Source organism: Aphelocoma coerulescens, chromosome 28 (genome assembly GCF_041296385.1).
Source record: "Aphelocoma coerulescens isolate FSJ_1873_10779 chromosome 28, UR_Acoe_1.0, whole genome shotgun sequence".
In the NCBI taxonomy this organism is placed as follows: Eukaryota; Metazoa; Chordata; class Aves; order Passeriformes; family Corvidae; genus Aphelocoma; species Aphelocoma coerulescens.
Window position 1 is genome coordinate 4,504,656 of NC_091041.1, and position 21,303 is coordinate 4,525,958.

Consider the following 21,303-nt stretch of genomic DNA (forward strand, 5'->3'; position numbering starts at 1 on the left):
TCCAGGAGTGACGGGGAGGGGGCTGGGCAGGACCTGGGCCTTCTCCCCCATCACCCACCCCCCACCCCACCTTTTTAACCAGAGAAAGTGCAAAACCATCCCAAAAGGAGGCTTCACCCCAGGGCCTCTCAGTAGGTCCCTGTGCTGGAGCATAGAGGGTGAGTGAGCGAGCGTGGCAGCGCAGACAGTGACCCCAGTGCCAGCTGGAGCTGAGCTCTGCTTCCTGGGGCTTTCAGAATGAGGTTCAGGATGAAGGGTAGGTCAGGTCAGACCCTCTCTGCAGTGGGTTTCTTGGCTGTGGTGGCTTTGGCTGGAACTAAGCAGGAAAGGTGGATTTTAATATGCCCAGCCTCTGATGAGGACAAAAAAAGAAGGGAACGGCACCATGGCAGCAATGGGAGAGGGCTGAGGCTTTCCCTCAATACCTTGAAACCATCCTTGAGTTGATTCTGGGATGTGGGATGAGCAGTGCACCTCTGTCCTGGAGAGGTGCTGCATCAATCACAGCAGATGGAAAGAGCCAGAGGGAAGGAGATCTGTCGCTGGGAATGTGCTGCCCTGCTCTTCGTGCTGACAGTTTAGCAAAAGAGACCAGATTGGGGTCCAAAATTGCCATTTCTGCAATAGCTGGGGTTCTGCTGGTGGGGGAGGACTCGGGGGACTCATCATGGGTAGAGCAGCATTTTAAAAGCCAGTCATGTGCAGAAACCCACCAGGAGCTTGGTCTGGCCTCGTAGCTCAGTTCCTCTTGTTCTCTTGTAAGAAAGTCTTATAAGTTAGCAGTTGAAGCATGGAAGGTAGGTAAACAGACTGGGAATGTTCTGGAAGGAGTCACTTTTTATATCAGTATTATTTTATTATTATGATTTCCTTTCTGGTGTTTTTTTTTGTTTGTTTGTTTCAAATTATTGGCTTGATTTATGTTTTATTTTCCAGTTTGTTCCTTTTGGTTTGGTTCATTTGACATATTCTGTGTTGTTTTGCGTGGCCAGCCATGGCCAGGGCTCGTCAGCCTCCTCACTGGGAGTGCTGGGGAGAAGAGGGTCATTCTGCCAGGTTAAAGACAGCAATAGAGCATAAAAATAGAAGGAAAACACCCGGAATGTCCTACTGGGCAGGGTGCTCAGACAGCAGTGGAAGGATTATCTCTGCCCTTTCTGAAAAGCCACTTCCCTCTGTCTCCTGGAGGCTCCTGGAAAGTGTGTGGCTCTCACTCCAGTGCCAACTGGGCTAAGTGGATTTAGCAGAGTCCTCAAGGCAAACTGGGCCTAAACATCTGGGTTTGACTAAAGGATGGGAGTAAGAGGTTTGAAAACAACCATTCCTCAGTAAAAGAGCTTTTTGTTGATCAAAAAAGCATCAGAGGAATGGGAAGCAGTGACCAGCACTGATCTACTGCTTCTTGCAGGTGATACTTGGGGGCTCACAAGTTCACCCCAGTTTCCTGCCCTGTCTGCAGAGAGTTAAAAGCTCTTTATTGCAGTTGGGTGAGATGGGATTTATAGATTTGCCTTGAAAATGTATCACACTCTGCTTCCCTGGGCTGATCAGTTGTCATTAGTGACTGGCAGAAGTGTGATCTAATCCCTGGAAGTGTTGAGGGCCAGGATGGAGCACCCTGGCCTGGCGGAAGGTGTCCCTGCCCAGGGCAGGGGATGGAAAGAGAGGAGCTTTAAGGGAGAGCTGTGGGTTCCACCTTCCCCACCTCCTGGTTGCTCTGAGAAGGTGCCTGGGTAGGGCCACGCTTCCCAAGGTTTTCTCCCGGGATGTTGGGGAACACCCTGGTATAGCTCAGGCAGTGAGTGCAGTGGGAATTAGACCTGCTGCTGCTTTGGAAAATCCCCTGGATACCTGAATACCTCACCAAAGCCACTGCCTCCCTTCTTCTGCAAGTGTTTTCTCAAAACCCTCCTCTTTAACTACCATTGCTTGGCAGTGTCCTGGGCATTCCCACTGTGGGATTTGGCCTCCTTCAGTCTGGGGACAACTAATCACTTCCATCTGGAGGTACAGACTCTTAAATTTAAGCCTCCTGGCAAAAGATTTGCTTTTCTTACTTAATTTTCACAGATCCCTTCAAAGAAATTCAAGATCCCAGAGACTGAGGTTGGAAAGAAGTGCTTTCCCAGCCAGAGTAGGATTTGCCAGGCCACTGTAAAACAGGGAGCCAAAGGAAAGGGCTTTTATAGGGTGCAGCTGGGTGCTTAGTCAGTGCCAGGTTAGTGGAAGCAGCAGGACCTCTCTTGGCTGGCCCGCTTGCTGGTTTAGTCCTTTGCTTTACACCATTTCAGTTTTGATGCCCCATTTAATTTCTGTTGGCTTTTTGTTTTTTTTTTAACCTCTTCATTTCAAAAAAAAAAAAAAAAAAAAGACAACAACAAAAAGCTCTCTTCTCTTTTAATTTTATCTTCCTAAACCAAACTTTTGTACGTTTTATTTTAGATTTTTTTGTTATCATTTTCCTTTTTTTTTTTCTTTTATCTTTCCCATCTTTTGTTTTTTTTCCCCCCCTCCCCTCTCCCTTCTTTCCCTTTCCCCCTCCTGAATTTTCCCCCCTCGTAGAACCGTCTGCCCCCCCTCAAGATGTAAAATGTGTCAGCACCCGCTCCACCGCCATTCTGGTAAGTTGGCGGCCGCCTCCGGCCGAGAGCCAGAACGGCGTCCTGGCCGGCTACAGCGTCCACTATCGAGCGCTGGACTCGGAGGACACGGAGCTAAAGGAGGTGAATGATATCCCCCCAACCACCAGTCAGATCCTGCTGGAGTCCCTGGAGAAGTGGACCGAGTACCGCGTCACCGTGGTGGCTCACACGGAGGTGGGGCCGGGCCCGGAGAGCTCGCCGGTCATCGTCCGCACGGATGAGGATGGTAATTGAGCCTTTGCTGGGTTCTCCTGGGGGATTCCTGTCCCTGAGGGGGGTTGTTCCCATGCCGGGGAGGACACAGTGAGGCCTTTCCTGGGGCTCTCCAGTGCTGCCAGGCCAGAGCTGGAGTGGGATCCAAGGTCCGAGTTGTGCGGCATCCCCTGGTGCCATCACCCCGAGCCCTCTGAGCACTGGGTTCTCTAGGGTTCTCCTTCCCTGCTTTAGGGCATTTCCTGAATTTATGGGGGCTTTCTTAATATCTCTGAGTCTTGACTGCACCACTCCCCCTGAACAGATGCTCTCACTGAGCCAGGATCAGCCAAGGCACCGAAACCTTTGCTCAGAGGAAACCTTTGCTGGCAGAAACTGGTTTCATGGAATCACTGTATATCCTGAGTTGGAAGGGACCCACAAGGATCAGCCAAGTCCAGCTCCTGGTCCTGCATGGGACAGCTCCAAGAATCCCACCCTGTGCCTGAGAGCACGTTTTAAAATATTAAAGAGTTCTTCCCACACATTCCTTGTTACTACATTCCTTGCTACTACCTCCTCCTTAAGTCAGAGTTTTTGTCAGTAGTAGAAAGGAGGAATCTGTTAAAGTTTAGAAACCTTGAGCGACAACAGTTCAGTGGCCCCACTCAGAGAGTTGAATTTTCCTGGTATTTCTACAGTAAAATAAAACCAGGGAAAAGCATGAATGCGTGCATGAAGGGAGAGGAGCACCCTCACTGTGAGGGTAGGACCACAAATAATATAGGTCAAGTAGATAACATATGGAATTTCCAAATTTTTCAGGTGTTCTTCATCTATTCTAAATAAAAAGAATTTTTAAAAAGCAACAGGTTTGTCCCCAGTGTTGGTCCTGTTTCCCTGAGCCTCTGCCCACATCCAAATGGACCCTGCTCAGAGAAAGTGTGATTTCCTGGTAGATGAAGCTGTCATGCCCTGTATGATTAGTAGTAGTAGTAGTTCCAAAAATTCAGCCCAAATTCCATCCAAGACATCTCTTGTTTTCTGTCCCGAGATTCCACAGTGGTTGTAGCCACCAGTCCCCCTGTCCTGCCAGAGAGATGAGGGAACTCCAAGAACAAGCCCCCTACTGATCCTCTCCACCCCGACCTCCCACAGGCAGGACCAGAGCTTTTCTGGCTCACTGAAAATTGGACTTGCCCTCAGAATGAGATCTGGAGCTATAATGGTTCCTTCCATCTGAGCAAACTGGGCACGAAGGAGCCTGTGGAAGGATGGCTAGATGATGAGATGGGCCTGTTCCCATCCCTATCTCCAGGCCATGCAGGTCAGGTCCCACAGAACTTCTTCCCTGCTCACTGGGAGGCCTCTGACAGAGGATTGGATATTCAGTTGCTCAGGTCTCCCCCTCCTTCCAGGGCTCAGATCCAGGGTATGCATGTCCCAGAGGAGCAGGGACAGGCCCCAGCCAGCAATCCCAAGTGACTCGAGCCCCTGGCTTGCCTCCCCGCAGTGCCCAGTGCTCCGCCACGGAAGGTGGAGGTGGAGGTGCTGAACTCGACGGCGATCCAGGTGTTCTGGCGCTCGCCGGTGCAGAGCCGCCAGCACGGCCAGATCCGCGGCTACCAGGTGCACTATGTCCGCATGGAGAACGGCGAGGCCAGGGGGCTGCCCCACATCAAGGACATCATGCTGGCGGACGCCCAGGTAAGGGCTCAGCTGTCCGAGCCCCCGCGAGGCTGGGAGGGGTGGGTGCTCATCCCAGGCAGTGTGACTCTGGGGAAGGGCCATGAGAACCTGTGACAAGGCGTGGCTGTGTCTCTGCAGCTCCTTTGTGCTCCCAGACAGTGTTACTGTGGAAGAATATGAAGTGCTGTCCCAGCACTGAGATAAATATCCGTCCACCCTCCCTGTGCCTGGGAGGTCTTTTAATTCAGGCAAAGGCCACAGTGGAATCTACTAATTTCTCCCACTCTACTTCTTCCCTCATGCTTGCCTGGTAACTTCTGACCTTGTGTGGCTGCTTGCTCAGGGATTCCTTCCTCATGCTGTGTCTCTGTCTTTCCCTTCTTTCCCCTCTTGTATTCTCATGTGCCAAACCTCTCTTGTTCTCTGCCCAGTGGGAAACAGATGACACTGCTGAATACGTAAGTAAAAACATAAAAATCCTCCCGTGCTGGTTCTGCCTCTTCCCTTCTCCCACTTCCTGTTGTGGTGTGATATTTTCCTTTTCCTTTATTTTTTTCTTTGCAATGCCAGTGTGCCTGTTTTAGAGCCCATTTTTGGTGTTCCCATGCATTGTCCCCTCCCTGTCACTGCTCTGTGACCCTCTGTGATCGTGTCGTTTGTCAGCACACAGCAATCCCACAGGGTTTTCCCTTTGGCTCTGAAGGAAAGATGGGTCTGCTGCTCCTGCATAGGGAAGCAGATGGAATGTTGAATTTGGGACTTCCTTGAACATTAGAGAATCCTAAAATAGTTTCAATTGGAAGGGACCTTAAAGGCCACTCCCAGCCATGGGCAGGGACACCTTCCACCAGACCAGGGTGCTCAGATGGGCTGCTTTGCAACACCTCTGTGTGTGGAAAAGATAGGCTGGGAAGCACTGGGAAATCAGAATCCATGAGTCCTGAGCTATCAGGGCATGAACAAATGCTTTGTACCCTCAAAGGGCCAAGATTCTTAGAAACTCATTGATGCAAAGCACTGAATCATTATTGGTGCTCTTACCTTTGAAGTACCTTGAAATCAGCTTGGCTGTTTAGCATTTGCTTTTTCTGCTAAAATGGTAAGTGTTTTCCAAAATCCTACAGCTACAAAGCAGTAGGAGAAAGCATTTTCTCCTTGGAATGACAAGGTCCTAAGATAACACACGACCAAACTGGTTGTGTTTGTGTCTCCTGGGGATTGCCAAGTGCCCTGCACAAGTGAGGGGCCTCCCTTTGAGGGGTGGAGAATGAGTCTCATGGGAGGCAAAGCCCCTGCCTAAAATCTTAACAAAACTCCTTGGCAGGTGTGAGAGCAGAGCAGGTTTCTTGACTTCCAGAAGCCAGACCTGCCCCTGCAGCTGACAGCCTCCAAACTCACTGGTCAAAAATCCCAGTGTTCGAAAGTTCTGCTGTTCCACTCCCAGCTCACCACTGGGGATATAGTTATTTTCAGGACTAACAAATTCTTCTCAACTGCCGCCCTGCGATTTAATATTGAAAGCACAAAGGGATGAGGAGAGAGGAAAGCCATAAAACATGCACAACATTCCCATCTCCCTCCTTTCTGGTGCCTTGGGGAAAACCCTGCTGCATGTGCTGTCATCCTGTTTGATTTAGCACGGGTGTTCCTTTTCCAACACAGCCCTTTGAAAGGCTGGATCCCTCCTGGAGGAGGGCTGTTCTTGAGGCCAGTGTTCCAACAAAAGCTCCTGGGAGCCAGGTGTGGGGAGGCTGATAGAGGATGGGGAAGGAGGGGGTGGGATTTAGCAGGGAGCTTTAGCGTGAGCGGAATGTGTCGTCTTGCACTTTGCATTCAAGCAATCCCTTTAATATTATGAAGGCATTAAAAATATCTCTGAGGAGAGAAGAGAGGGGTAATGGTGAAAAAAATGTAATCTCCCTGAAACCTCTGAGCCTCCTCTGAGGCCGCACAGTGGAGAGGAAAGCTTTGAAGGGAGTGAAAGCATTTGGATGCTGAAATGGTTTGTGTGAAGACAGGGAATGTGTGAGAGGCTGATCTGGAGGAGGATGCCTTGCACAGGGCCCTGCAGAGCCAGGCTGTGTTTGCAGAGCTGAGTGCCTTGCCAGGGAAATGGGGCTCTCCCCCTCTGCCACTTCCCGCAGAAGCCCCAGAGTGTCTCGTGCTCTTTGATTCGGTGTTCCTGCATGCTGGAAAAGGGCTGAGACTCCTGCAGGGAGGAGAGAGCTGCCCTTGGGTGTGGGCCTGAACATTGACACGATTTCCCTCTGGCATCTTGCAAACAGGAAATGATCATTGCTGGGCTCCAGCCCGAGACTGCCTATTCCATCACTGTGGCCGCCTACACCATGAAGGGAGATGGTGCTCGCAGCAAACCCAAAGTGGTCACCACGAAGGGTGCAGGTGAGAGCCTTTTCCTAAAGCCAAGGAGTTTCTCCAGACTCACCTTCTTTCATCCCACTCCCTTCTTGTAGGACAGACTTGCAGCAAGAGCCAGGCTGCCCCAAAGGCAAAATTAGATTTAGTAAGGCAGAAACCCCTTCATTCCTCACATGCAGCCCTCACCAAATGTCACAATTTTCTGCCCAGTGCTGCAGAAAGCCCCAGCACACCCAGAAACACAACAGAAGATGAATTCATCACTTGCAAATTCATCACTCGTAATCTCTTGAGCTGTAAATTCCAGTGCATCAGAAGGAAAGTGACTCTGCCTGGTCTGACTGGAGAGACTGTGTAGCTTTGAAGGTGGCCCACGCAGGTACACTGGGGACAGGAGAGCTCTGTTGTCATGGTGGGGACTTGAAAAGAGCTGAAGAGCAGCAGGGAGACAGTGGTGGCTTGTCCTGCCCACTCTCCTCTTCTGGTACCATGTCTGGAAATACATCCCCTGTGTTCAGACTAGTGGAGGGAGAAACTCTGACAGTATTGACTTTTCCTGGCTCTCATTTCTGGGACCTGGGCTCTGCCTGCACATACCAGCCAGAGCCTTTTCCTTCACTCACCCTCTTCTCCTTCCCCTCCAGTTCTGCCCATGTTTCTCCTCACTAACTCGCTGGTTCTCTGCTTTCCCTCTCCCCAAGGCTCTCCACCCTTCCTGTTTTTCTCTCCTGGAGCCTTTCTCTCTGCCTGGCTCCCTTGTCACTCTCCCTTGTCACCCTCCCTCATCTCTTCCCAATAGGATTTGCAGTGCAGGTGATCAGTCACAGAGGGATGTTTTCTCCAGCACAGCAGCTATTACCCAAAACTCAATTTCCCCTGACTTGAAATAGCTATTTAAAAAAAAAAAAATCTTTCAAATGGCTCTGTAACATTCTTACCTTCTTTGCAGTGTTGAGTCAATACACCTTCTGAGAGGAGAGATTTCTTTCTTTATCATTCAGGGCTGGGGGCTGAATTTAAATACAGTAATACATCTAATTTTCTCCTTTACTGTCCAAACCAATTGCAAAATAAAACACTTCCCCCTCTCTGCACTTTCTTCTCACCTTTATTCCAAACAATATTTGTTGTGCAGATGTAATACTTTCAAGCTCAGCTGATTACAGTAACATTTGTGATAAAAACTGAAACATAAAGGTAATGGCACTGTTTTTCTCTTTAATGTGTTCCTTAGGCATTCCCAGGGGAGGAGGCTGGGTCTCCCAGCACCGTCCCTGCCATTCTTTGGCACTTTGGAAGGAACACAGCATTTGTTTCAGAGACAGCCCCTCATCCCTGTTGAGGTGTCAGTGGAGGCAGCAGGCAGAGGTTCCCCAGTTTGACCCCTTCAGAATCCCTGGCACAGGCAGATCCTGCTCTGCTCCCTCAGCCACCCTCCAGCATTCCAGCCCTCGCCCCTCGGTTGCACTTGTGCTGTGGGGGTGGGCTGGGATCCCTCCCAACTCCATTTTCTCTCCTCCTGTCCAACCAGGAGAAATACCAAGGCGGAGAGAAGGAAATTAGATCTCTAATAGTGGAGCAGAGTGTCAATGACGCGTGAGCTGCTGGAATTAATGCTCTGCTTTCTCAGGCTTCAGGAATCTCTGGGCCTGCACGTGTCATTTAGCTGTGGCTGTGGGCTTGCTTAGCAGTCAGGCAGTGCCAGGGCTCATTAGGCAGAGACAGCCTGGCTCCCTCAGACACTGCTGAGCTCCCCAGAACCCCCACACGAGGAGGAGCTCACTGACAGGTGAGGAGGAGCTGAGAACGCACCAACATTGCTGTGTTCCCTTCCTCCAGAGGAGAGGAGCAGCACAGAGTGAGCAGAAGCTCTCCCTGCCCTCTGCCTCACACAGATTTCGGGCTCTGGTTCCTCTGCCTGTGTACCCAAGTGGGCGATGAGCTGCCTGCCAGCCGTGTGAGCTGGCCCCGTGCCTGCTGCTCAGGACCTGGGGCTGCCCAGACTTCCTTCCATCCTTCATTGCTTCACCCTCAGCTGCTCTGGACTTCTCAGGCTGGGCCAATCTGTTCCAGTCTCTTTCTGCATAAGTTGGGCTGTGTAATGGAGAGAGGAAGAGAAGTTGGGAGTTTGGGGACTCCAGGTTTGTTTTTCTCTGTCCTGGAAGCCATTGGGACAGGAGGCTGGGAGTCAGGACTCCTGAGCTGGTTCTTCCCAGTGGTGGGAGGGTGAGTGGTCTGGAGACAGGGGAGGAGCTGTGCACACCCCTCCATCCTGAACAAAGGGAAGAAAATCAATCTAGGAATGTGTCAGCACCTCACAGCTGACATGCTGGCAGCACTCCTCATTTCCCAAACTGTTTAGGGCCCACCCACCTGTACAGGGTGGCAGCAGTTTGGATTGCATGGAGCTGAGCTGGAACACTGCTGCTGACCTGAGGAACCTGTCGCTGCAGCTGAAGAGTCTCTGCAGCTCCTCTCCCCCGCCCCACCTGTGGCTGAAGGTGTCTCTCTTCTCTCCTAGTCCCAGGAAAGCCCATCCTCTCTGTGCACCAGACAGAGGAGAGCACTCTCCTGGTGAAATGGGAGCCCCCGCTGGACGCGGAGGGCCAGGTGTTGGGCTACCGGCTCCAGTTCGGCCGCAAGGATGTCGACCCTCTGGCTACCTTGGAATTCTCGGCACTGGAGGATAAGTACGTCGCTCCCAGCATCCACAAGGGCGCCACGTATGTGTTCAAGCTGGCCGTGAAAAGCCGGGCTGGCTTTGGGGAGGAAGCTGTGCAGGAACTCACCACCCCCGAAGACATCCCCAAGGGTTACCCCCAAATCCTCGAGGCGAGCAACGTCACATCCATGTCGGTGCAGTTTGGCTGGCTGCCCCCCGTGCTGGCCGAGAGGAACGGAGCCATCGTCAAATACACCGTGGCCTACCGGGAGGCCGGTTCTCCCGGCAACCTGCTGGAAAAAGACCTGCCCCCCTCCCCAGAGAACTCGTACACCCTCAACGGCCTCAAACCCAACACCGCCTATGATGTTAAAATCCGTGCTCACACCAGTAAAGGCCCCGGGCCCTACAGCCCGACCGTCCAGTATCGGACGTTCCAGCTGGACCAAGGTAGGACTTACCGGTTTCTCCTCCCTCTCTCCCCTTGTATCTGGGGCTGGTGCCAGGAGGCAAGAGAGCTGGAGAGGTCAGGCCAGGCTCAGCCAGGCTCGTGAGTAAATGCAGAGCACTCTGGTGTCACACTCAGTCCCTCCGCTCCTCTCTGCCTTGTGCCAGGTAAGTCCCTTTTACCACTTTCTTCTAAGTTAAGTCCGGACACCTCCTGTCACTGGCACCTGAAGGGGGGGGCCAGTCGCTGTACAGGTGGGAAGAGCATTTTCTTCAGCTTTTGCAAACAGCCAAAAGAAAAGAGCAAAAATTTTAAAAAACAAACCCTCGAGCTGTGACCTGGGATGAGTTTTTCCTCACCTGAGCATGCTCAGCCAGCCAGCACCTCGTTCCTGCAGCAGCCACCCAGGCCCAGAGTGGGGGCAAAGCCACGCACCCTCCTGGGGTTAGGCATGGGGACAGGGAGCACTGGGAGATGGACCTTGGCAAAACTCAAGCACAGTGTGGAGGAGGGAGCAATCCCTTCCATTCCTGCAGCCGCAGCCAGACCCAGCCTGGCAGGCCCCTCTTCCAGCACTTGACGTTCTCTTCCTTCTCTTTCCTGCTCTTTCTTCCCTCTGCTGCCTTTTCTTCTCCTTTCTCCCCTTCCTCCTCACTTTTTTCTCCGCAGTTTTACCCAAAAACTTCAAGGTGAAGATGGTGACAAAGACATCTGTCCTTTTGAGCTGGGAGTTCCCTGAGAATTACAACTCTCCTACCCCATACAAGGCAAGTGGCATGCAGGAGTTTTTCCTGTGTTTGCCCCAGCTCTGCAGGGCTGGGTGCTTCATGTTCCCCTCAAACCGAAGGGATGGGGAGGAAGGAGTTGGAGCATTTTCAGCCTCACTCAGGGAACAACCTCCTCCCCTCCCACAGATCCAGTACAACGGGCTGCACGTCGACGTGGACGGACGAACGACCAAGAAACTCATCACCCACCTGAGGCCCCGCACCTTCTACAACTTCGTGCTGATGAACCAGGGCAACAGCATGGGGGGGCTGCAGCAGAACGTCGCTGCCTGGACTGCTGCTGACATGTTGTCCAAGAAGCCAGAGGTGACCCACAAGCCTGATGCTGATGGCAACGTGGTGGTGATTCTCCCCGACGTGAAGAGCTCTGTGCCTGTCCAGTAGGTTTCTGTTTAACTGCAGGTGTGGGGTGCTCAGTTCATGTTTTGCGGGTCAGCCCTGATGGCTGGAGACCACCACAGACCCACAGGGGCAGTGCCAGGGGGGTGATCCCTGCATTTCTAGCGTTCCTGACTGTTGCCTTTTGGAGGCACTTCCACACCAAAGGGAAAGCCAAAGAAGGGTGAAGGGAGTACATGAGGAGACATGGGGCTGCCACTGAATCTGGCTCATTCCAGGAATAACAACTGTGCTAAACGAAAAATAAGGGGCTTGAGCCAGTGGGGCAGTTTGGGCAAACTCACATCAGTGTGTGCGCTCCCTTCTTCCGTGGCTAATTCCTTCTGTTTCTTCTGATCATTCCCAACATTTAGAGCTTTCTACATTGTGGTGGTGCCTCTGAGGAAGTCCCGGGGAGGACAGTTCCTCAACCCCCTGGGCAGCCCTGAGGAGATGGACCTGGAGGAGGTGAGTGCGGGTGAAACTGGGCTGGGCTGTAGGGGGAGAGCGAGCGGCTGGAATGGGAGGATGGGACCTGAGGGCTGGGAGGGTTTTTGGGTTACCCGTGCTCCCCATTCTGAGCAGCCAAGACATGGCCAGTCTGGGAGGGCTGGTTTGGCTCTCCTTGCTGCTCCTTTCCAGGGTCTCAGGGTGTTCCTCTGCTCCCTGCAGCTCGTCCAGGACATCGCCAGGCTCCGGCGCCGGAGCCTGCGGCATTCCCGGCAGCTGGACTTCCCCAAGCCCTACATCGCTGCCCGCTTCCGCTCCCTGCCCTCCCACTTCATCCTGGGGGACATGAAACACTACGACAACTTCGAGAACAGAGCCCTGGAGCCGGGGCAGAAATACGTGATCTTCATCCTGGCAGTGCTGCAGGAACCTGAGGCTGTAAGTGCTGCCTGCTGCCCCCGGCCCTCTCCGATCCTTGAGGATGGACCAGGGAGCTGCCACAGCCCTGCTGCCCTCCTGGCATCCTTGAGGGGTTTTTCTTTCCAGCCGTGGAGCTTTTGGATGTGGCTCTTGTGCCTGGTGAGCTGCTCGAGCTGGTGCCTCCATTCATCTCTTTCAAGCACCAAGGACACGAGCAGCTGTGCTTCTCCCCGTCTCTGCGCACAGAACCTGTACACTTGTGGCTCCAGACTGGAGTCCAGAATGGGGAGAAACACTGAACTATCCCCTCAGGACTCGATTTCAGAGAGCCCTGGGTCAAACCCCCTTTTTGAAGAGAAATGTCCTTTAAGGGCTGTTCTTTAACTCCTCAGAGCAATGACCCCCGACATCCTGCTCCAAGAGCACGTCACACTCTGGGCATTGCTAAACTCCCCTCCAAGCACAGATGGGAGCATTTTTTATGGAAACTACAAGTCCTCTCTACCAGTTCAGCATCTCTGCTGTTTTCACTGAGGCTGTACTTGGCTTTCTGAAAACAACTATTTTAATATTTACCTGCCTCCTCCCTCACACACAATGGGAAACAGCCTAATACTTTGTTGTTTTTAAATCCCCCAATGGAGTTGTAGCAGGGAGCTATTGGAAATTAAGGGTTTTCAGAGGTTTTTTCCCCCAATAAATATTTAGTTGTGTATTTGATATTAAAGGATTAGGGTGACACACTCCTGAATGGGTTTCTCAATCGGATTACTGCAGCTTGTGGTAATTTCTGCTTTAGAACAAGGTGCTGCGGACTCACTCCCAGTGGCCTGGATCCCAAGTGTGGAGCAGCATTCCAGCCTGCTCAGAGCTGATGGAGTTCAAGGACCCAGAACCCCTGTTCCTGTCCTGTCCCTGACTGCTCTCCCAAGCCAGGCCATGGCAGTTCTCTGTGCTGTTCAGTAAAATAGGAATTCATCCATAGTCAGGACTCTGAAGGGTTTGAATGTGTCTCTGATCCTCCTAAGGAACCCGGCTCAGTGCAGAGGCAGCAGAGGACACACACAGCATTTTACTACTTTATATTTATTTTTCGGGGTTGGTTTTTTTCAGTCACCAGACCAAGCATTAATTCTTGTTTTAATCCCTTCCCTCTTGCTCTGTAATCCCATCTGACTGTCAAAATCCAGATGGTTACATGAGAGCTTGGGGAAAGTGTTTGTGTGTTTGTGGCAGCGGTGAGGGTTCAGGGCTGTGGTGGAACAGAGACGGCTGGATCTCTAAAAGCACCTTCCCGGCCATGAGAGGGGGTGACCAACAGGCACAGGGCAGGCTACAGCTTCACATGAGTGTGATCTCCCAGTGGTCTGTCTCCCTGGAGCACTGGAAGTGGAAGATGCCCTCATATGGATGCTCAGGGCCAGGGGTATTTTGTCTAGGTTGAAGAGGGCATTTTCCCTGTTACCATTTGGGTTGTGCTGCAGAGAGCTCACATCCTCTCCAGCAGCTTTCCCTGTGGAATATCCTGTGCTTGCCCACTTTTCAGTCCCCATCCCACCTCTGAGCTGTGTTCCACCATGTTCCCTGTCTTCCAGACCTATGCTGCCAGTCCCTTCTCCGACCCCATCCAGCTGGACAACCCTGACCCGCAGCCCATCATCGATGGCGAGGAGGGGCTGATCTGGGTCATCGGGCCCGTCCTGGCCGTGATCTTCATCATCTGCATCGTCATTGCCATCCTGCTCTACAAAAAGTAAGAGCTGCTCGCTGCCCACACCTGAGATGGTTCTGAGCGTCCCCAGGGTTCCCTAAAGGGAATTTCCTCCTTGGTCCTGTCCTTGGCAGCTGAGGGTCAATCCTTCCTTGGGCACTGGAGAGAGGAGCCCTGAGGCACAGATGCTGGAATGGGAGAGTCTGCCCGGCACAGGAGGGATTAGCAGTGGGCTGCAGGGATTTGCTGCTTCAGACTCTGCCCCATGGCACTCCCAGGAAAGCTGTGCTTGTCCCACAGACACTCCCTTGGAGCATGTGTGCAGTGAGTGTGTCAGGACTCCAGCCTTGCTGCTCTCAGCCTCAGACTCCCCTTTCCATGCTCTGTGTGCCTGTGGGCAGTGAGGGGGATGCAGGAAAGGCACCTCTGAGCTGTGGGGCAGCAGAGACCTCCACTGCTCTCAGGCTGGTTTTCTGCTGGAGCTGGGAGACAGGAGCAGGGTGTGAGTCTTCAGGAGAGAGAAGGGAAAAGCCCTGGAAGTGCCTCCCTTTCCCTTGGCTTTCTGAGCAGCTTATGGTGGATGAGAACTGGGGGTCCCCTGAGCACACACAGGGCAAGGGAAGGGGACAGGAGGGGAAGCAGGAGCTGAGCAAAGTAATGGTGGCAGTGGCCAGCAGAGGTGTCCTTAGCTGGGACAGCTCATTCCCAGGGCGGAGGGAACTCTCCTAGCCCTGTTCCATCTTTGACCTGCACAGGTGTGCTCCCTTGTGCACAGGGGTGTGGCCTCTGCATCCCAGCATGTGAGGCTGCTCCGGGAGCAGGGGCTCGGGGGTCCTTGCTGGTGTCCATTTACCTGGGTGATCTGTGCTGGTCCCACCTCTGCTGCCAGGGCTAGAGCTGAGCAAATGCTTCCCCTTCCCTCTGCAAGTCCTTTCTAACCTGAACATGTGTCTTGTCTTTTCTCCACTTACTGCTTTCCTGGACAGCAAACCAGACAGGTAAGAGCACCAGATTTGCCATTTATTCAGGTTCTTGCTTGCTGTGTGTTAAGCAGTGTTTGCTGTGGTGTTGGGGCTTTGTTGGTGCAGTTCCCACCTGTAGATCTGTCCTCACAGAAACCCCATGTTAGACTAGCATGGAACCATGTTTGATTGGGGCAGAAAAAGCAAAGCAAACCCAGTTTTCTCCTGCTTGTCCATTCCTAAATAAAATGGCCCTTTCGCAGGTTGAGCAGCAGTGACAGTAAATGGCTCATAAAGTGTTGGGGTAATGGAGCAGAGAAACATTCATTTGTGTGGCAGTCAGAGGTGAAAGTGGGTTTCTGCATGTCTGGCTGCTCCACACGGGCTGTCCCTGAGCCACTGGCACGCTGGAAGCAGATCTCTCACCAGCTGAGGGGTCCTCGCCCCATGGCAGAAGCTGCTCTTGCCCCCTCAGCCAAGGGCTTCTGACAGAGGCTGTTTATGGCTGCAGAAATTAGACTTTTTTCCAACCATTTCCAAGACTGGGAAAGCTTTCACTAAAAGGAACTGATGGGTTCAGTCCGTGGACTGTTAACAGCAGTTTCAGAACTGCGGCAAAAATAAAGCAGTCCCAAACTGCAAAGTGGTGTCATTCCGAAATGGTGCCCCATGCAGTGCTGGCAGGGCTCACACCACTTCTTCTGGCTATTAATGACATCAAGAGACAGCTAAAAATGTCCTGAATAACCTCCTCTCTGCCTAAGTAATTGCCATTGCTGCTGTGGGCAAGTTATTGGAGGCTTCTGTGCACCCTAAGCAGGAGAGGTGAGGAGCTCCACAGCCGCCTCGCTGGAAGGGCTGGGACCACCTTTCCAGGCCTCGGGGTGGGGCCACCTTCTCCGCACTCTGGAGAAGTTCAGCTCCCAGCAGCTCATCACTGTTTCTTTCCAAGGGGTTATCACATCTTTAGGTCAGCACTGGGCTTTGCTTCTAAATTCTCTTCAAGGAGAATGAGCCAGGTCAGCCAAGACTTTTTCAACTGCCTCAGCTGACCTAACCCATTTGGAGGAAAGTATATTAGGAAACACTTCCATGTGCAGCTCAGCTGGCAGGTTGGAGCAGGCTCTGGCTCCTGGCAAGGAGGAGAGGTGGATCTCAGCAGGCACAGCTGTGCTGGGAGAGGATGTGTCTACACTGTTGAACCCAGATTTTTAGGGTTCTGCCATTCAAAAAAGATTGAAAACTGCTGCTCTGACTTCTCTGTCTGCAGCAGGGCAGCTCTGAGAGCTCCTGAACAAGCCAACAGCAATATCAGAGCTTGACGTCCAAGGTCACGGCCAGGAGATTCTGTACTTTTCCAAATGATTCTGCTGGCTCTGGTTCTTTCAGGCTGGAAATGGCTTGGCCAGAGTTGGAAGATTTTTGCTCTGCAGAGTTCAGTGAAGGCTGCTCTGAGGAGGGAGGGTGAGGTGGGGGTTCACAGCACCTCAGCTGCTCCTGGCTGCCAGTCTGTGCTGCTGCTGGGAGAAGGGGGGAAACTTCCAGACTTACCTGAAAGCTGCTGAGGGGCTGCTGGGCCATTGTTGGCAATGCCTCGAACATAGCACTGGCAAACCTTCCAAACCTCGTCCCTTTTCTGATGTGTTTTATGTACTTACACCCCTGGCCGCACCTCTGATTTTCAGTAGGAGCTTTGCTCCTGCCTGAACATGAGTGGCTAAGAAGTAGCTGAGACCACAAGGCCCAGAAGCTAAGCTGCTTTTTCTTTCTGGTCTTTTTTGTTTCTTTTGGGGTTTGTTGTGAAGCAAACGGAAAGATTCAGAGCCACGGACCAAGTGCCTCCTGAACAACGCTGAAATAGCCCCCCACCACCCCAAGGACCCCGTGGAAATGAGGCGAATCAACTTCCAGACTCCAGGTAACCGGCTGCTGACCAGCCTCTCCCGCTGGGAAGGCAGGAGTGGAGCACCTGGTCCTTCCCTGAGCCCTTCCTGCCTGCCCAGAGGCTGCTGAGGCACTGCCTGGAGACCCAGTGCTACCCTTGGGCACAGCCAAGGAACCCCAGCCCTGTCTGTGCTGAGTGGGAATGCTGAAAGAAACCTTTGCTGGGATCCTCAGGGACCTTGCACAGGCTGTGCCCAGTGCTGGCAAGTCACAGAGAAGGATTTTCCTGGATTTCCAGATAAATTGGTGCATTCTGGGCTGAGCTGCAAGTGCCAGACATGCCAGAGCACCAGTGCTGCCCCGTGCCCCAGCTGGGAGCTCCCGGGTGGGGAGATGGAGCATGGCGGGCTGCCCAGCACCCACTGCTCCATCCACACCTGGAACTGGTGCTTTCTGCTGCCAGACCACTCCTTCTGGGAGCCAAGCCTGGCCTGTGGGCCGTGCAGGGAGGAAGGAGCTGGTTGCTTGGTGCAGATGAGGCAGCGTCTCCTCGCTTGGTGCAGATGCTGTCATGGAATCCCAGACTGGTTTGGGTTGGGAGCACCTTAAAGCTCATCCAGTCCCACCCCCTGCCGTGGGCAGGGCACCATCCTCTGTCCCAGGTTTCTCCAAGCTTTGTCCAGCCTGGCCCTGGGCACTGCTGGGGCTGGGCCAGCCTGTCGCTGCAGCGCTGAGCTCCGGGCAGAGGCTCCGTGCACGCTCCCTCCTGCACACACGTGTCCCCATGTCCATGCATGTCCCACTGCCTGCATGGCACCTCTGCAGCCACCACTGACACGCCCGGCACGTCCTCACACAGACGGACACGTGGCCGTGCTGACCCAGTGTCTGTCCATGCCTCTGCCTCCAAGTTCTTGGTGCTTGAGGATTTGGAAGGGAATTTATTGTGCTTTTTGGGGGCTGGCTGTTGTTTTCAGTTTGTTTGTATTTTTTTTTGCTGTTTTGTGCTCGTTAGTTATGTTTCTGTAGCTCCTGTTTCCCCTTCCCATCCCAGTCCTGTCCTTAGCATTGTTGAGTTTCCTTAGGGTGACGCTGGCAGTAGGGACCCAGAGGGCAGGGATTTGTGGGGAAGCACGAGGCAGCGCTGAGCTGAGGTGCTCTTATCAAAATGAGTTCAGAACCAGCCATGGGGCTCAGCCCACGTTTAGGAACGATGCTCAGCTGAGGGATGGCAGTGGGTTCACTCCGTCCTGCAGGGGCAGCAGTTCAGCACAGGTAGGTCCCTAAATCAGCTCTTACTGCTGCTCTTGCAGGAGAGTCTGAGGGTGTTTGAGATCTTTGGAGTGCTCCCAGCTGCAGCTCAGCAGCAGTTTGCCCTTGTCTGGGTGCTTCCTTTGGGAGCGATCCCGTGAGTGCTCCAGGTGGAGAGAGGTGGCAGACCCAAGAGGAGGAGCTGCACTCCCTCAGATGAAAAAGCTGTGCTGAGATAAAAATAAAAGACTTGGGTCTTCCAGCTTGGTCTTGGTGCCAAGAAGCAGCTGGAAGTGCTGGTTCATGTGTTTCCCTGAGTGGGAATTTCTGTGTCCCACAGGACAGCAGAGTCAGCTGAGGGTGCTTCCATCAGGTAACAGGATCGATGGATGAGGGAGTCAGTCTTCTGTTGACCCCACTACTTTGGTCATGCTGTGCCTCTGAATTCTGGCTCTGAGAGGCTTGTAAAAGGTAGCTGAGACATCAAAACCTGCATTAAGGCTCTGCAGATTCCAAAAGACACTGGCTGTGTCCGGTCTGGCTTTAGGAAGATGCTGCCCTTTCCAAGTTTATCTGGCCAGAGCTGACCTACCTAGCGTTACTCTGCTCTGTAATTTGTGAAGCACTGAAAGGTTTTAAAGGATTTGGGGGAGTTGATCACCTGCCTCCCACAGAATTTTGGAAACATTGGGTGAAAATGGAAATGGATGGAAAAATGAGCTTGGAGTGTGTTAGCAGTGATGGAGAGGCTGTGGTGCAGTTTGCAGGGGAAGACTCCACAGGTGCCCTCTGAGCTAAAGGCATTTAAATTCACTATATTGTGGTTCAGAAGGGGGCCTGTAGGCTCTTCTGCAGACAGGTGACCCCAGGTAGAATCTCCATCGTATCTCCAGCAGTGAAACAGAGGAGGAACATGGGAATGGGAATGTGCAGCTCAGAGAGGGGAAAGCATAGCACATCTTAGATATCTATCCTAATCAGCACAAAAATACCTTTCTTTTCCTCTTTAGATTTATGTTGCTTTTGTTTTTTTTTATTAGCATGAAATTTTTACAAAAGTGTATCTTTTATTTATTTATTTTTTACTGTTTTCTGCAGATTCTGGTCTGAGCAGCCCTCTCAGTGACCCTGAGTTTGACTTGGAAAGTTAGTTCCTGTGTGTTTTTGTTCCTGTTGGTTTCATTTTTCCCCCCATTATTATTTTCCTCTTCTGTCACTTTCCTTTCCGATTCTTGTTCCGTTCCTGTTACTATTTTTTGATTTTCTGCCGAACTCTCCGTACTCCTGCGGTGTTTGCCCATCTCATCCCTTTTCTGTGCCATCTGTTTGTCTGAACTGCACTTCCAGTTTTACAGTATCCCGTTAGAGGCCTTCGGAGGACACGGGGGCAGGTCAGAGCCCGGGGAGCACCCGGGGCCCCGTCCATCCCTCGGTGTCTCCCGCTGTCCCAGGAGGATCCAGGGCTGCCTTTACCCCCTTGTGGAAGATGTTCCATCGCTGGTGTTGGCTCAGTGTCCTCGGTGTCCCCTGTACTCGTGCACTGGTGTCACTGGGGGTTGTGTTTTGGTGTTTGCAACGCAGGGAAAGAGAAACCAGAGCTGCAGCTGCTGATCCCCCCTCTGAAAGAGCCACACGGGCACCTTTTCGTTCGGAGGGGAAAGGGCCATTCCCCATCTGTGGCAGGTGCCCGTTCCTTGGCACTGAGCTGTTCCAGGAGCACAAAGACCAGGGGCCACCCCAGGGGCCTGTGCCCCCCGGTTTCACAGGAGTGCCTCCAGCCACGGTGGTTTTGCAGGATAAATGGGCTCTGGCCCATGGAGCAGATGTTAGGGTGACGTTTCTGGCGAGTTGGCTGGTGCACAGAGAATCAAGTCTTTTGTGATAAGATTAGAGAGATTCAAGTGATTGAAATGTTAGATGAGACTGGCTCAAAAAGATTTCATCCCATTAGGAGCCAAGATCCCAGCCTTGCTGGGTGGTTTGGGCTTGGATTTTTTTTAATACTGGGCAGGGAAGTATGTGAGGTTTCAGCTGACAAATATGAAGAGTCACAGATGCTGCTTGTGCTCAGAGATGAGAGGGCTGGGATATTTCCCTGAATAGTTTAACCCAAATATTGGTCTCTTTGGTATGGAATATGTCACAATTGTCCCAGTCCGCTGCCACCTCCCCTCAACCCCCTCATTGTATCAGAAGGGTTGTGGGTATTTTCCTGCCTGAACTCAGCCCTTCATACCCCAAAATGAGTTCTTGAATTAAATCAGGGAAGAGCAGCTGCTCAGCTGAGCAGCTCAATGCCGCTCCTGCCTCGTTTCATAGCAAACTCCTGGATCCTGTTGGAAACCCCATGCATTTGGCATTTTGACCAGGGAAGTGTTTATTGCTGCAGAGGTTCTTTTATTCCAAAGAGCCCTAGAAATTGATCCCACAAGGAGTTTCTGTCCTTAACAGCAGCAGAACAAGGCGAGTTCCGTGTGCTCCCAGCCAGGTTCTGTGCAGGGAGGGTTGGAGGGGAAGCAGGATGACCCCCAGCCAAGGGCAGAGCTGCTGGTCACACTCTAGATCTTTTCTGGAGCTTTTATGCAGCAAATTTGTGAAACTCCTTCAAGGTGACTCCTCATTCCAGAGGGGCACTGTGGGCCAGAGTGGCACTGTGGCTCAGAGATTGTGGCACGTGTTGCTCCATGACTTCTGAGCCAAGGAGAACCTGGGGGTTTTCTTGCTTGTTATTACAGGGGTTTTGGATTGTTTATTTTCTCCTTTTAACCTACAAGTCCATCGAGTGTTGGTGGTGTTAAGCTGGTTTGGTCTGATCTGGAGCATCTCAGCCCGGGTGGCCTCCCCATCCCACACTGAGAGGACCAGCTCCTCCCAACAGCCCCAGTCTGCATCTGGTGCTGGGGTGGATGGCAGCCACCCTCCATCTAGGAGGAGAAATTATCCTTCTCCAGGTGTGATGGGACAGGACAACAAGAGATTAAATCAGAGTTTCTCCTCCATGAGCCAAGAGAGGCTTCCTGCCCTGATCCCAGCAGACTGGAGTGGAGCCAGCACAGCCTCCAGGATAGTTCAGGGTTATTTTTGTGAGCTTTTTTGGTATATTTTCTCTCTTCTTCTATTTTCAGCCATATTTCCTTGTGCTGAAAATAGATGTGTGGTGAGCTTAGGAGAAACCTGTCCAGGTATGGCAGACTCATCCCATGCCCAGACCTGGGGGAAGCAGCACCTCTCCCAAATCACTGTAAAACTGAGGATGTCATGCTTGCTTTGCCATCTCTGTGCTGAGTTTTCAGAGTATCTGACCATGCTGCTGCCACGCCACTGCTTTGTCACCCACCAACACCCACGGGGCTCGAAATTCTCCCTGGCTTCCATCTCTTCTCCACTCCTGTCCTTCTCATTGGGGGCACTGCCCAGGGCTTCTCGGAATGCTGCTCTCCAGGCCTC

The 21,303-nt window shown here is 52.4% G+C and overlaps 1 protein-coding gene across 2 annotated transcripts in view; it reads left to right on the forward strand.

Moving 5' to 3' along the window:
- The window catches only part of PTPRS (protein tyrosine phosphatase receptor type S), a 149,733-nt gene that overhangs the window by 112,197 nt on the left and 16,233 nt on the right, over nucleotides 1-21,303 (forward strand). The window contains exons 13-25 of one of the 2 annotated variants that reach the window (XM_068997088.1): nucleotides 2,563-2,868; nucleotides 4,348-4,541; nucleotides 4,955-4,981; nucleotides 6,809-6,926; nucleotides 9,424-10,014; nucleotides 10,682-10,779; nucleotides 10,927-11,180; nucleotides 11,553-11,646; nucleotides 11,851-12,066; nucleotides 13,644-13,801; nucleotides 14,746-14,757; nucleotides 16,527-16,639; nucleotides 18,955-19,002. In XM_068997088.1, the coding sequence (XP_068853189.1) occupies nucleotides 2,563-2,868; nucleotides 4,348-4,541; nucleotides 4,955-4,981; nucleotides 6,809-6,926; nucleotides 9,424-10,014; nucleotides 10,682-10,779; nucleotides 10,927-11,180; nucleotides 11,553-11,646; nucleotides 11,851-12,066; nucleotides 13,644-13,801; nucleotides 14,746-14,757; nucleotides 16,527-16,639; nucleotides 18,955-19,002 (2,229 nt within the window). The remainder of the gene's footprint in view (nucleotides 1-2,562; nucleotides 2,869-4,347; nucleotides 4,542-4,954; nucleotides 4,982-6,808; nucleotides 6,927-9,423; nucleotides 10,015-10,681; nucleotides 10,780-10,926; nucleotides 11,181-11,552; nucleotides 11,647-11,850; nucleotides 12,067-13,643; nucleotides 13,802-14,745; nucleotides 14,758-16,526; nucleotides 16,640-18,954; nucleotides 19,003-21,303) is intronic. The other variant, XM_068997089.1, reaches the window with a different exon arrangement.